The 18722-nt window shown below is 32.8% G+C and overlaps 1 protein-coding gene across 1 annotated transcript in view; it reads left to right on the top strand.

Annotated features, from left to right (window-relative positions):
- The window catches only part of LOC149777821 (transient receptor potential cation channel subfamily V member 5-like), a 73219-nt gene that overhangs the window by 36190 nt on the left and 18307 nt on the right, over positions 1 to 18722 (top strand). Inside the window, exons 11-13 of the mRNA XM_089938882.1 lie at positions 729 to 838; positions 5725 to 5870; positions 14149 to 14265. Coding sequence (XP_089795008.1) covers positions 729 to 838; positions 5725 to 5870; positions 14149 to 14265 — 373 coding nt within the window. The remainder of the gene's footprint in view (positions 1 to 728; positions 839 to 5724; positions 5871 to 14148; positions 14266 to 18722) is intronic.

The raw sequence follows: 18722 nt of genomic DNA, 5'->3' as shown, positions 1-18722 counted from the left end.
ATGATTTACAAATTTTTATTGAATTTCAACCAAATTTGTTTTATCTGACTTTGTATTGATGCTATCTTGCATGAGTTTGGTTTACAAATTTCTATGACATTTACAGAAGTTATGTCCCCTGATTGCCAATCCTTCTGTATTTCATTTTGCCACTATTATTTGTATCAAGGTTTGCTGAATTTGTTTCAACCAAATTTGGTGTTCAGGTTTATATTGATATGACCTTAATTTCATTTGATATTTAGTGTTCCCCAAATAATTGAAAAGAATTGTGCTCTGAGATTGTGTTTCTTCCTGCCTTTGGTTTCTGAGTAATGTTACCAAGGATGGTTTGATTTCAACCAAATCTGATGCGCACTTTTATATTGATGAGGCCTTGAGTGAGATTCGTTAACAGCTTTCCTCACCATCATTTAGAAGAGTTATGAACCCGATTGCCCATCCTCCTAATTTTGATTTCCACAGCTTAACATTGTAAGAAATTTTGGATTTTATTTTGGATTTATCATGACAAGACCTTCAAGAAATTGGATTTTCAATGTATCCTGTAATTATTTATGTTTTTGGTCCCCTGAATGGGCAGATAAAGTATTACTGGCCATTTTCCCATCTTTTATTTCCAAACACAATTTATCATGTGCAAGGTTCCACACAGCAAATATTTAGTAAACCACTCCCTTATGGACTGTTTCCATAAATACTAACTGTAAATCCATATATTTTTGCAGAGGGTTCCGCATCATTGGACCTTTTGTGGTGATGATCTACAAGATGATTAAAGGAGATCTTCTTCGGTTCTGCATCATCTACCTTATCTTCATCATCGGCTTCTCTCAAGGTAGAGCTATTCATGTGATATTGCCTCGAATACTTTAATGTGGGAGGAACATTGGAAACATTGTGTACTGACAGTAGCTTCATTGTAGTAGGGATAATTTCTTAAAGATAGTACTTCTTTATGTGCGATAGGCCCATGGCACCAATCCTTTGCATCTTAAGAGGCAACCAATGGAGGCTGTCTTTTTGTTAAGGATGATGTTCATGATTATGTTCCATATGAGGTCTTGGATTTCTTAAAATGGTATGGTTTATTCTTAGGGATAGACAAGTACCTGGCTCAGCCACCAGGATCTGGTTGAGTTTTGCACTCCTCAGAAATACCCCGCCAGGTTTTTAGATAAAAATTTGATCCTTCTGGGTTGGGTCCCCACACCCCTCAGCAGTAATGCCATTTTAAATTTAAAAAATTCAAAAACCATTGTATGATTGACAAAAATGGGGTTGACTAAGGGTTGGGAAACCAGCCAAGATCAGAGTCAAGAAACTAACCTGGTAAAAACCAACCCAGCTGGATAGTTCACTACTGAGTAACCAGTCCTAGTACCTGGCAAAATTTCCTTACTCAAACATCCCTGTTTATTATGAAAATTATGATCTTGTATTTTTAGGAATTTACACTTTTTTCCTGTTAGTTTGTATGACTTGAATGTGCTTGGAAGCATCGGTAGCATTTATAATCACAGCTTTCATATTAACTTTGGTTCGAGGGAGTTTATCTTCCACTGAGCTTTTGCTTGACTTTTTATTGTTTGCACCATTTTTATGCTAGCTTGGTTTTGTCTAATCAGAATTGTATGAATGCCATTAAAGCCTAGACAAACATACATACTTAAACTTAGCGGAGCAGCCGTCAGTATGTATAATTTGTGAAAAATGTGGAATGGTATGTCCAAAGTTCGTTCCTGGTTTAACATGTATGAGAAAATGGGGAACAGTTATGCATTGCCAAGTTACTCCAGTTCCAACATCCTTGTTCAAAGCCACATACAGATTTAAAATAGGGAAATATAGGACAGTTTGTCTGTTTAATATTTTCGACTTGTGCCAGAAGTACACTGATAAAAATGGCATCGACATATGTTGCTTGTCTCTCTCTCTCTCTCTCTGTCTTCCCCGCTACTGTGCCCTATATGAATAATCGTCGTGTTATAGCCTGAATCCAATCCTTGATTGTCAAAAAAAAAAAAAAAAGATTACAATCAGCACAAGTAAATAATAACGGGATTTAAGGTTCTATAAATATGATGGATGATATATTGTATAGCAAATATTTCTTCATATTAATTTACTTACAGCTATATGGGCAGAAAAAATATAAAAATACTTCAAAATGTAAAATTAATTTACCAAAGTATGTCTTTGAAGTATCAAATCTAATACATGCCAGATTCATTGCTGTTAGTGAATTTTCCTAGAAAAAAGCAATGTAGAGTTCTTTACAGTAAAGTAACCTAAAAGGTCAGAGTTCTAGGTTACAAGTTCTATACTCACCAAATTAAATTAAATTTTGCCTCTATTCATACTATTTTGATACGAAATATATTCCCTTACATCAAATATGCAACTTCAGAACACATGAACGTAGCAAATATCAGTTGATAATTGATTTAAAGCACAAGTCTGCAAACAGCATCATAAATGCCTGCATTTTCTTTAATCACATCTGTTGTTGTTATTAACATGAAACTAATCTGTTATTCTTTGACTGCTTTAGTGGCTTAAGTGGTTAGTGCCTCTGCCTCAGATGTGGGAGGTCATGGGTTTGAACCCTTGCAGAGTCATATGAAAGACTTATAAAAATGGTTACAGCTGCCTTGCTTGGCGCTCAGCATTAGAGATTGGTCTTAAGAATGGTTGGCCTGGTGTCAGAATAATGTGACTGGGTGGAACATGATGTCACATGTCTGCAGCATGATGGCCCAGTGCTAGACATCACTATAAACTGCCACACTGCAGATTTTGTAGTGATATAACGAAAATTGTTAAAGCTATGTTAAATATAAAAATAATGAAAAACTTATTTTTATTGACATGAATCACAATCTAACAATTATGATTGCCTTTGGCGAGTTTGGTGATCATACCATGCATCATGAATTTGACTCAAATGTAGAATTGCTTAATACTTAAGTGTATTGAAGGCATGGCTTTATACTAATGTATATGTTATATGAAAATCATGTTATACTAGGTATATATTATGGGAAATCACCACTGTACCACTCTTTTATCAGGAACCTTGTTTGAATAAGGCAATGCTGTACATTGCACCACTATTTTATCACAGGCCTTGTTCGAATAAGGCAACACTATACATTGCACCACTGTTTCATCAGGGACCTACCGGTAGTTTGATTAAGGCAATGCTGTACATTGCACCTTCACCATAATGCTTATAGATGTGATCATGTTATATTGAGGCATTGTACACATAATATTACTAATAAATAATGAAATGGGGTTCATCATTCTACCGTATACAAGGACTACCTTATACTCAGGTGCCTTCTAGTGAAGGAGTACTATATATTAACAGTTGGCACCCAGTGGAAAAGGCAAAAGTAGCCATTGTAAACTGCTGAACTTTCTTCACAGGATTACTTTTTAAAATTTGTTTTGAACAAATACTATACACTGAATATCATTTTCATTATTATTATTACATATTATTATTATTATTATTATTACATTATCAAGATTGGATTATATGCACTATTCAGCAGAATCATACGTATGCATATATGTTGTTCTCTCCCAAATGTATGTTCTACACAAGATTATTGTATGGTGCTCAATTCAACCCATCCTTTAAATTAAATCATTACTGTCTTTAAAATAATCACTGATTTTAGTTTTGTGCACCATGACAAAAGAATTATTTCACCATTGACTTATGTATGACTGTAAAACAGAATGGACTGTTTTGTTGGCTTTTATAAGTTTCACTTAAAAACACTTCATATTTGGCTCAGCCAATTGCTCAACTCACGAAGATCAAAAGACAGTCGACTTATGTATAAAAAAAATATGATGAATAGGAAAACCAGACAAGCCATATATAGCTAATCTTTGTGACTGATCAACCGAAACTTTGCCTGATTTTACGAACATGTTCAAAATATTGAATGAACCCAACCCTAATGAAATGGGATGTAACCCCTGTCCCTTCACACAGGTGAACTTTTTCTCTAAATATACTTTTGAGATACGTTAATGCAAATGCATATGGATAGAGATATTGAACTATACTAGTCATACTGGCACATTTATACTGTGATAACACAACCACTTTTCCCACCATCCAGCCAATTAATTGTTTTGACTCTCTTCCCATAAAACCCACCGAGCTTTGGAATTAGACATATTGACACCTGTGAGTTACACTGTTGATTATGAGTACAAGCATGATAAGAAATGTTGGCACATTGATTCGCATAATATTCCTGTATCTAAACAACACCCTCCTCATGAAGCAAAACTTAAGTTTGCATAACGTGAGCAGTCACTGCAGATATATTTCAGTGTCCACTTAAGGCAGGGAGAAACAATTGTTTTGTTAGGGAGCACCTGTTGCAGAAGGCAGGTGATTGTTACATAATGGAGATTTATAAAGCAAATCTGCCAGGGAGAAATTAGATAGGTTGTGGTGAATATGTAACCCCCTGAGTAAATCTGACAATTAGGGCAGGTTTGACTGTACATATTTCAGTGAGATATGGACTTCTCTTACTGAAATTACCCATAAATTACAGACTTCAAAGTTGCAAATATGAAAATATGATGTTGGAGTCAAATCTGGATATTGGCTTGTCTGGGATTGGTCTGTATCCAGTTTTTCATATTAAGTTTCATAGAATTGGATAGGAAAACAGACTAGCAAGACAGTTTGTGATTGGTCTCTATCAGGTTTTTTTCATATTAAGTTTCATAGAATTGGGTAGGAAAACAGACTAGCTAGACAGTCTGGGATTGGTCTGTATCCAGTTTTTCATATTAAGTTTCATAGAATTGGGTAGGAAAATAGACTAGCTAGACATTTAAGATGCTTTAATATGTTCATGTTTTTCTGTGCGAAACACCTGCATGATCAAGCTCTTTGCTTATATCTAAAAATATTTTTTAATATATGGGGTTGTATTAATGGCAAAATGGACAGAAAAAAGCCAAACAATCAGGAAGTATATAAATTAATATTCAGATTATTTGAAGAATTGTAGGAAATGTAACAGTTGTAACAGGTACAGTTATTGCACATATTATTCAGTTTGATTATTGCTCACTGTGGGAGCAATGATATCTGCCATCATATGAAATTTAAGAAAAAACAATTCAAAGAAAACAAAGCCAACATGGATTATGTCAGCCTAAGAGGTCTAGCACCAAAAAAAATTGAACTCTTAACCGGGTTAGGAACTGTCAAAAGCATTGACCTCCGTAGGGTTTGAAACTGCAGTTACTGTTTCAAAAATTGAAATGTCACTATGGTCTAATTGTACTTTACAAAAATGCCTTTGCTGCATCAAGTCACACTTCTGAACTTTCTAAATGCATGTTTCCAGTTTGACAATGGCAGTACATGAAATTTGTTTGCACCTTACTAAAAATTTGTTTCATTTTATGAAAAATGTTAACTGCCTTACAGAGAAGGCCCTCTTAGGGTTGGCATGTACACAGATGATTCATTTAGTTCTTATTTATATATATATATATATATATATATATATATATATATATATATATATATATATATATATATATATATATAATGTTAGGATCAGGCAAAAGGCTGGGCTATAAGTTGCCTTCCTATCACATGACACTGAACAAATAGTGAAAGTAATTTTCTTATTGTAGCTTACGATTTCCTGTTCCTATTTCTTTCAGCCATGTACATTATATATTTGGGAATTGATGACAGTGCCTTTGGTCATCCTGCAGAAGCTGTTTTGGCCATGTTTACGATGTCACTGGGACAGTTTGGTGATTTCTATGATACCTTTGATGAAACTAAATATCCAGTTCTGGCTAAAGTAGGCCATGTGTTGTGTTGCCTGTTTTTCTTTTTAACACATTCCTTAATACAGCTGATGTCAGACTAGAAACAGACTCCAGAATGTCAGTTAACAAAATAATTGAGAAAAATAAGAAGAAAAATCCCCCAGAGACAATCAGAAAACAAGACTTGAATAGCACAAGTAAACTAATTGCAACGAATTCATTTGTATTTGAACAAGATTCCTGAATGCTTCAGAAATTATGTAGATTGAGAATCCAGATAAATGTAACCTCATTATAATGCCAAATATTTATATGGATAAATACAACCTCATTATAACACCAAAATATGTTCATGGATAAATGTAGCCTAATAACACCAAGATATGTCCATGGATAAATGTAACCTCATTATAACACCACATTATGTCTATTGAATAAAAGGGTATTTCAGATTGTATATTATTTGTAAAGATGTTTATGGTAGAGACAGGTCTGAATTTCCTTGTCTTAAGAAACATGGCACAGAAATAGATAAAGCATGTATGACATATTCATCCATTTTCTGGAGACTGTAATATTCACCCATTTTCTGGAGACTGAAATAAGTATGACATATTCACCCTTTTTCTGAAAACTATAATATGTATGACATCATTATTCACCTAATTTACTTCAGTATTCAGTTTACAGCTGCCTCCTTGCTTTTCCACATGTAGTTTGAGTTTTAGTGAATATACTAATCTTTAATTTCATTGAGAGTCTTCAGTTATATTCATCCTCTGTTACAGGTAAAGTTGCGACATAATTATTTGTAAATACATATATATGTTTCGAATTACATATTGAAGTCGTATGTCTCAATATAACAAGTGTAAAATGTATGAGTTGGCATATAGGGATTAAACACACACACACACATATAGATGTTCACATGTTCACATTTGTAAGTTTAAAGAATTATTACAATTTGCTTGTTTATATGAATTACATATTTCACATATTTTAAATTTTTTGTATATATATATATATATATATTACTATTAATGGGTCTATCTCTAGCGCATGCTAAAAAGGGCTATTGATAGGTGAATCTCCATTTCATACTAAAAAGGGCTATTAATGGGTGTATATCTGATTCATACTATAAAGGTCTATTAATGGGTGTATCTCTGATTTATAATTAAAAGGGCTATTAATGGGTGTATCTCTGCTTCATACTATAAAGGGCTATTAATGGGTGTATCTCTGTTTCATACTTAAAAGGGTTATTAATGGGTGTATCTCTGATTCATACTAAAAAGAGCTATTAATGGATGCATCTCTGATTCTTACTTAAAAGGGTTATTAATGGGTGTATATCTGATGCATACTTTAAAGGGTTATTAATGGGTGTATCTCTGATTCATACTTAAAAGGGCTATTAATGGGTGTATCTCTGATTCATACTATAAAGGGATATTAATGGGTGTATCTCTGATTCATACATAAAGAGCTATTAATTGATGCATCTCTGATTCATACTTAAAAGGGTTATTAATGGTTGTATATCTAATTCATACTTTAAAGGGTTATTAATGGGTGTATCTCTGATTCATACTTAAAAGGGCTATTAATGGGTGTATCTCTGATTCATACTAAAAGAGCTATTAATGGATGCATCTCTGATTCTTACTTAAAAGGGTTATTAATGGGTGTATATCTGATTCATACTTTAAAGGGTTATTAATGGGTGTATCTCTGATTCATACTTAAAAGGGCTTTTAATTGGTGTATCTCTGATTTATACTATAAAGGGCCATTAATGGGTGTATCTCTGATTCATACTTAAAAGGGCTATTAATGGGCATTATCTCTGATTCATACTTAAAGGACTATTAATAGGTGTATCTTTAAATCATGTATAATACCATGTTATGTGTTTTAAAATACATTGATACATAAAACAAAGTCCCAATGACTGAATATTTATAGCTAAACATATTGAATGAAAGTAATCCTTTGTTTAAGTTTACCCTGCTTATTATACTGCAGCTGCATTATTCATTTTACCCTCTCCAATTCATAATGCATTCTCTTTTCTTGTGCATTGTACAATTTCTTTGCTTGATGGCGATTTTCATTTTGTCTGAGTTGATAGTGCTTTTTACAACTCATGGATCTCTTTGTTGTTATTGCTATCTTCCTTGCACATTGCTCTATCCTTTCTGACCATTTAACATTGAATTCATTGATTGCATGCCACAGGATTCTGTACTTTCTATCATGTTACATTGAATGCACATGTGAACCTGGTCTTTCCTGCTTCACTAATGGTGTTGGGGCAATTTAATTTTCTGGGTCTTTGCTCTGTTGGGAATTTGAGAATATATATTCCAGTCATGATATTTTGAACTGATAAAAGTAAATTTTAAGTATCTATATGTAAAAAATTAAATATTTGAAGTAATGTTGGCAGTTTATACCAAGTTTCTTCATTAATTATTTTGCAACAAATAGAAATTCATCCCTGAAAAAGTATAGAAAGTTTAGTTTAGCCAGGACCCATTAATTTGATATTCTTGTCCCCTCAGATCTTTAAGATTTTTTCATATAAAATGTAGCATATTCTCTCTCATTGGCATATGTGTTAACATTGGATTTGAAATTAAATAAATTAGGTTTGCTTTCCTAATAAATCTAGCATTGAATGGAACTCATTATCTGCTTAAATCATAGGTGAATGCTATAAGGACTTTTGGTTACCTATTTCAGAAGATTTGCTCATGAGCAAAGCATTCTGAAAAAGAGAACCAGTCTAAAAATGCCAAAGAACACTGGCGCCATCTAGAATTAGACAGTATTCATGGTTGAGTTACATTGGCAATTGATGATGGAAATAGGGTCAGGTAAGTGCAAAGACCTTTTCTTTTTCCATGCATTTTTGTGTTTAATTCTTTTAACTATTTTTTTTTAAAATTACTTTTAATTTTTTGATGCCTAAATTTAAAATACTGGTAATTTCCTCAATGGGGAATGATTCTCCACTATTTTTGTGGTTATTAAGCTTTTACATAATTGCTGTTAGATGCACTGCCTTCTTTTTGTAGTAAAGCACTAGTCGTTTTTATTCAGTGTCGAACCTAACATGTTTCTAATTTAACAGAGCTTTCTGTTTCCATTAAAGGATGCAAATGCTTGCCTCACATCCCTAATATCTGTATAAATTTAATCTTAAAAAATATTGAATTATATATGTATATGACTGACAGTTTTAATGTATATTAACTTTACACCCAGAATTTCGCCTGGAAACTGATACAAGACTTTAATTAACTGAATACTTTATTTATATCCTGAAATAATATTATGTAATGCATATCAGTAAGGAAATAATGAATGCATATGAAAATATACAAATCTAATTTTGTCTCTATATTTGTGTCATGTTCAAATAAAAGTCTTTCTCTTCTATACACTGTTTAGATAAGTCATACAAGTGAAATACAATTCTACCAGTGTAGTGTGTTAGCCTGAGTCAATCTATACTGAAGGACTACTGTACTTTTCTCTATGAATACTGTATTTACACATGTATGACTTGCACTAAGAATATGAACAATGTAGACCCAGATATGTCAACACATACTGGGTAGCAAATATTGGTCTGTGATTTTTTATGACTTATGATTTCAAACCTCATAGACCCAGATCTGCCTTCAAATAATGTACAAGCATATCAGGGTTGATGTTGTTTATGTAACTTATAATTGTATGTAACTTGTGTAGACTTGGATCTGACATCAAATAATTGGCCAGTAAATCAGGGTCTGTGCTGTTTGTATGACTTATAATTTCAAAGAAGTTATTCAGACCTGGATTTGTCAGAACATAATGCAATCATGGTAGATTTATGTTTTTCACTGTTCACAGTTGAATGTGCACAAATAAACACTGTAGTACATGAACCAAGCAGTACTAAAATAGCATGTAGCCTTGGTTACATTTCATCAATTATTAGAGCTTCAGCTATTTCTGACTCACAGTCTGCAATATTGTTTAGAACCACGATAAAGTAAGAATGCCTTAGTGATCAAGTGTACTTTTACCTTTTATATTTTTGATAACTCAAGGATGGTGGCCTTGATTATAATTAAATTTTTATAAATGACTAGTAGTTTTAGGTAATTTCAGACTATGAAATTGTAAAGTTTTCTGCAAGGTGTATTAGATTTCATTTTAAAATTTAATTCTTGCTTGGGTTTCATACCAAATTAACCTTGGTCAGTGGTCAGAGCTCAACATCTGTGTCTTGGATATTTAATTATAAGCTAAGTGTTGCCTTGTACAGTGACCACTTGTAACCTCAGTGTTGCCTTGTACAGTGATCACATGTAACCTCAGTGTTGCCTTGTACAGTGATCACATGTAACCTCAGTGTTGCCTTGTACAGTGACCACTTGTAACCTCAGTGTTGCCTTGTACAGTGATCACATGTAACCTCAGTGTTGCCTTGTACAGTGATCACCTGTAAAATCATTTTAGCCATGTACACTAATCACATGGAAACTAAATTTTGCCATGTGTTATGATCATTTGTAATGACATTGTAGCCATGTACACTGATCACATGTAAATTAAATGTAGCCATGCGCTATGATCACTTGTGATGACATTTTAGCCATGTACACTAATCACATGTAAATTAAATGTAGCCATGCGCTAAGATCACTTGTAATGACATTGTAGCCATGTACACTGATCACATGTAAATTAAATGTAGCCATACGCTATGATCACTTGTGATGATATTTTAGCCATGTACACTGATCACATGTAAGTTAAATGTAGCCATGCGCTATGATCACTTGTGATGACATTGTAGCCATGTACACTGATCAAATGTAAATTAAATGTAGCCATGCGCTATGATCACTTGTGATGACATTTTAGCCATGTACACTGATCACATGTAAATTAAATGTATCCATGTGCTATGATCACTTGTGATGACATTGTAGCCATGTACACTGATCACATGTAAATTAAATGTAGCCATGCGCTATGATCACTTGTGATGACATTTAGCCATGTACACTGATCACATGTAAACTAAATGTAGCCATGCACTATGATCACTTGTAATGCTAGTGTAACCATGTACAGCTATCACTTGCTATCACTGTCCATAGTGGATGGATATTCCCTTGCTAACAAAATGACTTATGTTTCATTGCTTCGTAAAGCAAAAATTCAATGTTTATTTTGATGTTGACTAAATTTCCTCATTTTTCTAATGTAAATAATGAGTTCTGTTATCTTCTTTTGTAAAGAAAACAATCCAACATTTATCAAGATTTTGACTAAATTTCCACTTTTGTTCCAATATTCATTAAAAATAATGATGAATATTGGGGGAAAAAATAACTCAAAGCAACTATTCAATAGGATGAATGCATTGCTAATGCTAAAAAGACTACTGGCATTGTCATTAAAATTTATCTCACTTGGAATCCTAAACAAATTTCTTAAAATTTAAAAAATCATTATAGTGAGAAAATAATATAATAATCTGTAACCATAATGTATTATATTTCCAGGAAAATTTTCTTTGTAAATAAAATATCTCAAAATTAACGTCATTGATTAAAATACAGATTAAGATCTGCATATTGCGTCTAGTCCTGTCCCATGATTTTTGGTAAGTAGTAAATATAGATTTAAAAAAAAATGAAGTCAAGAGAGTCATGTTTTTTTTTACTGTTTCATGCACTTTGAAAATTTGTGCTTGTTATTCCTCCCCTCCGTCCTTCCTTAATGTATATCCAAGTTTAACTTTTCTACCACAGATTTGAAAACATATACTTAAAATTTAAAGTGGCAATCGTTTATGTTGAGCAATTAAAAAGTAGGATTTTTAAGAGCTTTGTAAAACATTTATCGTTTACAGAATACATAAGATTTCTCAAAGTCTGCAGCTTTGGTCAGGAAATATGGGTTGCTATAATTCTAGTGGTATGATTAAGTTATTCCGATTTTGATTGTATATACCACCAGAGAATTTGGTCAGGAAATATGGGTTGCTATAATTCTAGTGGTATGATTAATTTATTCCGATTTTTATTGTTTATACCACCAGAGAATTTGGTCAGGAAATGTGGGTTGCTATAATTCTAGCGGTATGATTAATTTATTCTGATTTTTATTGTATATACCACTAGAGGATTTGATCAGGAAATATAGGTTGCTATAATTCTAGCGGTATGATTAATTTATTCCGATTTTTACTGTATGTACCACCAGAGAATTTGGTCAGGAAATATGGGTTGCTATAATTCTAGTGGTATGATTAAGTTATTCCGATTTTTATTTAATATACCACCAGGAAATATTGGTTGCTATAATTCTAGTGGTATGATTAATTTATTCCGATTTTTATTGTATATACCACCAGAGAATTTTGTCAGGAAATATGGGTTGCTATAATTCTAGTGGAATATTAATTTATTCGGATTTTTATTGTATATACCAACAGAGAATTTGGTCAGGAAATATGGGTTGCTATAATTCTAGTGGTATGATTAATTTATTCCGATTTTTACTGTATGTACCACCAGAGAATTTGGTCAGGAAATATGGGTTGCTATAATTCTAGTGGTATGATTAAGTTATTCCGATTTTTATTTAATATACCACCAGGAAATATTGGTTGCTATAATTCTAGTGGAATATTAATTTATTCGGATTTTTATTGTATATACCAACAGAGAATTTGGTCAGGAAATATGGGTTGCTATAATTCTAGCGGTATGATTAATTTATTCCGATTTTTATTGTATATACCACCAGAGAATTTGGTCAGGAAATATGGGTTGCTATAATTCTAGTGGTATGATTAATTTATTCTGATTTTTGTTGTATATACCACCAGGAAATATGGGTTGCTATAATTCTAGCGGTATGATTAAGTTATTTCAATTTTTATTGTATATACCACCAGAGAATTTGGTCAGGAAATATGGGTTGCTATAATTCTAGTGGTATGATTAATTTATTACAATTTTTGTTATATATACCACCAGAGAAACTGATCAGGAAATATGGGTTGCTATAATTCTAGTGGTATGATTAATTTATTCTGATTTTTATTGTATATACCACCAGAGAATTTGGTCAGGAAATATTGGTTGCTATAATTCTAGTGGTATGATTAATTTATTCCGATTTTTACTGTATGTACCACCAGAGAATTTGGTCAGGAAATATGGGTTGCTATAATTCTAGCAGTATGATTAATTTTATTCCGATTTTTATTGTATATACCAACAGAGAATTTGGTGAGAAAACATGGGTTGCTATAACTCTAGCAGTATGATTAAGTTATTCTGATTTTTATTGTATATACCACCAGAAAATTTGGTCAGGAAATATGGGTTGCTATAATTCTAGCTGTATGATTAATTTATTCTGATTTTTATTGTATATACCACTAGGAAATATGGGTTGCTATAATTCTAGTGGTATGATTAAGTTATTCCGATTTTTATTGTATATACCACCAGAGAAACTGGTCAGGAAATATGGGTTGCTATAATTCTATTGGTAAGATTAATTTATTCTGATTTTTATTGTATATACCACCAGAGAATTTGGTCAGGAAATATTGGTTGCTGTAATTCTAGTGGTATGATTAATTTATTCCGATTTTTACTGTATGTACCACCAGAGAATTTGGTCAGGAAATATGGGTTGCTATAATTCTAGTGGTATGATTAAGTTATTCCGATTTTTATTGTATATACCTCCAGAGAAACTGGTCAGGAAATATGGGTTGCTATAATTCTAGCGGTATGATTAATTTATTCTGATTTTTATTGTATATACCACCAGAGAATTTGGTCAGGAAATATTGGTTGCTATAATTCTAGTGGTATGATTAATTTATTCCGATTTTTACTGTATGTACCACCAGAGAATTTGGTCAGGAAATATGGGTTGCTATAATTCTAGTGGTATGATTAATTTATTCCGATTTTTACTGTTTGTACCACCAGAGAATTTAATTGCTAACATTTTGATTCAGCAAATTTTTGTAAATGTTTTATTAATGCAAAATTACTTAAACAGTTATATTTACAGCAAATATTGCAGCTAATAAAAAACTTGAAAAGTATTTCACATAATACAATAAATATACCATTATATTTTAAAACAATGTTGAAAGTGTTGATTGTTATTTTCAAAAAATGTGTCAACATGTTTTAATATGATAAGTCACTAAAATTCAAAATGAACGTATTTAAATTGGCTATCAGCTCCTGATGTTCATTTCAGATTATCTTCGTGATTTATATGATTATGGTGACACTATTGCTGGTCAACATGTTAATTGCCATGATGGGCAACACCTATCAGCTTGTTAATGAAACACAAAAGGAATGGTTCCGACAGGTAAGTGCAATGCATAAGTATATATATATTTCATAATCTTTGTAAGAAAACCATGGTTCTGAAACCTTCCCTTGGCTAAAGACTAATACAATCTCCCTAAACATTTTTCTTGCCCTGTATGGTGGGCAAACATTTGAGTAATAAATAAATTATCATTTGTAACTCTTTTAATAGGTCCATATTGCCCCCCTCCAAATGCCCATGACTAAAGGCTAAACTGCTTCATGTATTGGATAAATAAATCTTAAATATTGCCCCGTAATGAGATGGCACATACATTTTTGTAGAAATACATCATGACTCATTACATCTTTTTACAGAGTTATTGAGAAATAACTTGTCCTCAGTAAGGCTTGCATTGTAAAGATTACATTATTATCTCCACGCAGAGCAAGAAAAGTCCTAAAACTGCTGAATCCCGAAGCTCCACGAATCTGTTACCAGCTATCACTCAGACATTCTTTCTTCACCTTTTCAGTAGACAACAGTCCACTCTTAGCTTACCTCAGTTTGATTTGTTAATAAATATCTGGAATGGAAAGCTTGTCTAGCTGAAAATCAGCCTGATTAAACTGATGATATGACACCATGGCATTTTGCTGTGTAAAATGTAAATATTACAACCGTTATAACTTCATTTCAGTAAAGTTGTATGAAATTTTCTCCCCACTTCAAATATTACAATGTAGTATAGTGTGATCAGTTTCAAAAGAAAATCTGATTTTAATTAAAATACTGTGTTAATAATTAGGCATGGCTTACTCTCTTGGCTATTAATAAATTAATAATATTTTTAACTCTACTGTCATAAACTAGACAAGCTTATTCAATGGCTTCTCATCTGTTTGTGAGCACCACTTTGTTATTGGTACTCCTCCAGATCTACCTGGGGACCTGAGTGGCCGAGTGGTCAAAAGCGCTCGCCGTTCCGGATCACTGCCATCTCACCTCTGTCTGTGTGGGTTCGAGTCCAAGGCTCAGCTAGCATGGGTATGTGGGAAAGCCTGCCAGTAGCTTCTCGTGGGTCGGTGGTTCTTCCCTGGGTTTTCCAGGGTTCTTCCTCCACCAGTTATACTGGCTGCCATGTATATCCTATCTTGTGCTGAAAAATGGCATTAAACCCTAGAACAACAACAACAACAACAACAACCAGATCTACCTTACACACATATTCATCCCAATGCATAGTTGGTACTAAATAAAAATGGTTCTATAGGGACCTACAATATGGTCACCACAGTGGCCAACTGAAAATCTAGTTATTTCTATTTCTTCGTAACGGCTGGTCATATCAGCATGGGATTTTCACTAAAGTACTTCAAACGATGTGTATTTGGTCTTGATTGAAAATCATGTTGATTTGACATCCAATATTATCAGCACTGTATGGAATATCATGTTGATTTGACATCCAATATTATCAGCACTCCTGTATGGAATATCATGTTGATTTGACATCCAATGTTATCAGCACTGTATGGAATATCATGTAGATTTGACATCCAATAATATCAGCACTCCTGTATGGAATATCGTGTTGATTTGACATCCATTATTATCAGCACTGTATGGAATATCATGTTAATTTGACATCCAATAATATCAGCACTGTATGGAATATCATGTAGATTTGACATCCATTAATATCAGCACTCCTGTATGGAATATCATGTTGATTTGACATCCAATATTATCAGCACTCCTGTATGGAATATCATGTTGATTTGACATCCAATATTATCAGCACTGTATGGAATATCATGTTGATTTGACATCCAATAATATCAGCACTCCTGTATGGAATATCATGTTGATTTGACATCCAATGTTATCAGCACTGTATGGAATATCATGTAGATTTGACATCCAATAATATCAGCACTCCTGTATGGAATATCGTGTTGATTTGACATCCATTATTATCAGCACTGTATGGAATATCATGTTAATTTGACATCCAATAATATCAGCACTGTATGGAATATCATGTAGATTTGACATCTATTAATATCAGCACTCCTGTATGGAATATCATGTTGATTTGACATCCATTATTATCAGCACTGTATGGAATATCATGTAGATTTGACATCCAATAATATCAGCACTCCTGTATGGAATATCATGTTGATTTGACATCCATTATTATCAGCACTGTATGGAAAATCATGTTGATTTGACATCCAATAATATCAGCACTCCTGTATGGAATATCATGTTGATTTGACATCCAATATTATCAGCACTGTATGGAATATCATGTTGATTTGACATCCATTATTATCAGCACTGTATGGAATATCATGTTGATTTGACATCCAATATTATTAGCACTCCTGTATGGAATATCATGTTGATTTGACATCCAATATTATCAGCACTCCTGTATGGAATATCATGTTGATTTGACATCCAATATTATCAGCACTGTATGGAATATCATGTTGATTTGACATCCAATATTATCAGCACTGTATGGAATATCATGTTGATTTGACATCCAATATTATCAGCACTCCTGTATGGAATATCATGTTGATTTGACATCCAATATTATCAGCACTGTATGGAATATCATGTTGATTTGACATCCAATATTATCAGCACTGTATGGAAAATCATGTTGATTTGACATCCAATATTATCAGCACTCCTGTATGGAAAATCATGTTGATTTGACATCCATAATTATCAGCACTGTATGGAAAATCATGTTGATTTGACATCCATTATTATCAGCACTGTATGGAAAATCATGTTGATTTGACATCCAATATTATCAGCACTCCTGTATGGAAAATCATGTTGATTTGACATCCATTATTATCAGCACTGTATGGAAAATCATGTTGATTTGACATCCATTATTATCAGCACTGTATGGAATATCATGTTGATTTGACATCCAATATTATCAGCACTCCTGTATGGAAAATCATGTTGATTTGACATCCATTATTATCAGCACTGTATGGAATATCATGTTGATTTGACATCCAATATTATCAGCACTCCTGTATGGAATATCATGTTGATTTGACATCCAATATTATCAGCACTGTATGGAATATCATGTTGATTTGACATCCAATATTATCAGCACTGTATGGAAAATCATGTTGATTTGACATCCAATATTATCAGCACTCCTGTATGGAAAATCATGTTGATCTGACATCCATTATTATCAGCACTGTATGGAAAATCATGTTGATTTGACATCCATTATTATCAGCACTGTATGGAATATCATGTTGATTTGACATCCAATATTATCAGCACTCCTGTATGGAAAATCATGTTGATTTGACATCCATTATTATCAGCACTGTATGGAATATCATGTTGATTTGACATCCAATATTATCAGCACTGTATGGAAAATCATGTTGATTTGACATCCAATATTATCAGCACTCCTGTATGGAAAATCATGTTGATTTGACATCCATTATTATCAGCACTGTATGGAATATCATGTTGATTTGACATCCATTATTATCAGCACTGTATGGAATATCATGTAGATTTGACATCCAATAATATCAGCACGCCTGTATGGAATATCATGTTGATTTGACATCCATTATTATCAGCACTCCTGTATGGAATATCATGTTGATTTGACATCCATTATTATCAGCACTCCTGTATGGAATATCATGTTGATTTGACATCCAATAATATCAGCACTCCTGTATGGAATATCATGTTAATTTGACATCCAATAATATCAGCACTGTATGGAATATCATGTAGATTTGACATCCAATAATATCAGCACTGTATGGAATATCATGTTGATTTGACATCCAATATTATCAGCACTGTATGGAATATCATGTTGATTTGACATCCAATAATATCAGCACTCCTGTATGGAATATCATGTTGATTTGACATCCAATATTATCAGCACTCCTGTATGGAATATCATGTTGATTTGACATCCAATAATATCAGCACTCCTGTATGGAATATCATGTTGATTTGACATCCATTATTATCAGCACTGTATGGAAAATCATGTTGATTTGACATCCAATAATATCAGCACTCCTGTATGGAATATCATGTTGATTTGACATCCAATATTATCAGCACTGTATGGAATATCATGTTGATTTGACATCCAATAATATCAGCACTCCTGTATGGAATATCATGTTGATTTGACATCCAATATTATCAGCACTGTATGGAATATCATGTTGATTTGACATCCATTATTATCAGCACTGTATGGAATATCATGTAGATTTGACATCCAATATTATCAGCACTCCTGTATGGAATATCATGTTGATTTGACATCCAATATTATCAGCACTCCTGTATGGAATATCATGTTGATTTGACATCCAATATTATCAGCACTGTATGGAATATCATGTTGATTTGACATCCATTATTATCAGCACTGTATGGAATATCATGTTGATTTGACATCCAATATT

The sequence above is a fragment of the Sinohyriopsis cumingii genome, chromosome 17 (assembly GCF_028554795.1).
Source record: "Sinohyriopsis cumingii isolate HCF-2022 chromosome 17, ASM2855479v2, whole genome shotgun sequence".
NCBI classification, from domain to species: Eukaryota; Metazoa; Mollusca; class Bivalvia; order Unionida; family Unionidae; genus Sinohyriopsis; species Sinohyriopsis cumingii.
This window is presented reverse-complemented; position numbering and strand designations above follow the sequence as displayed.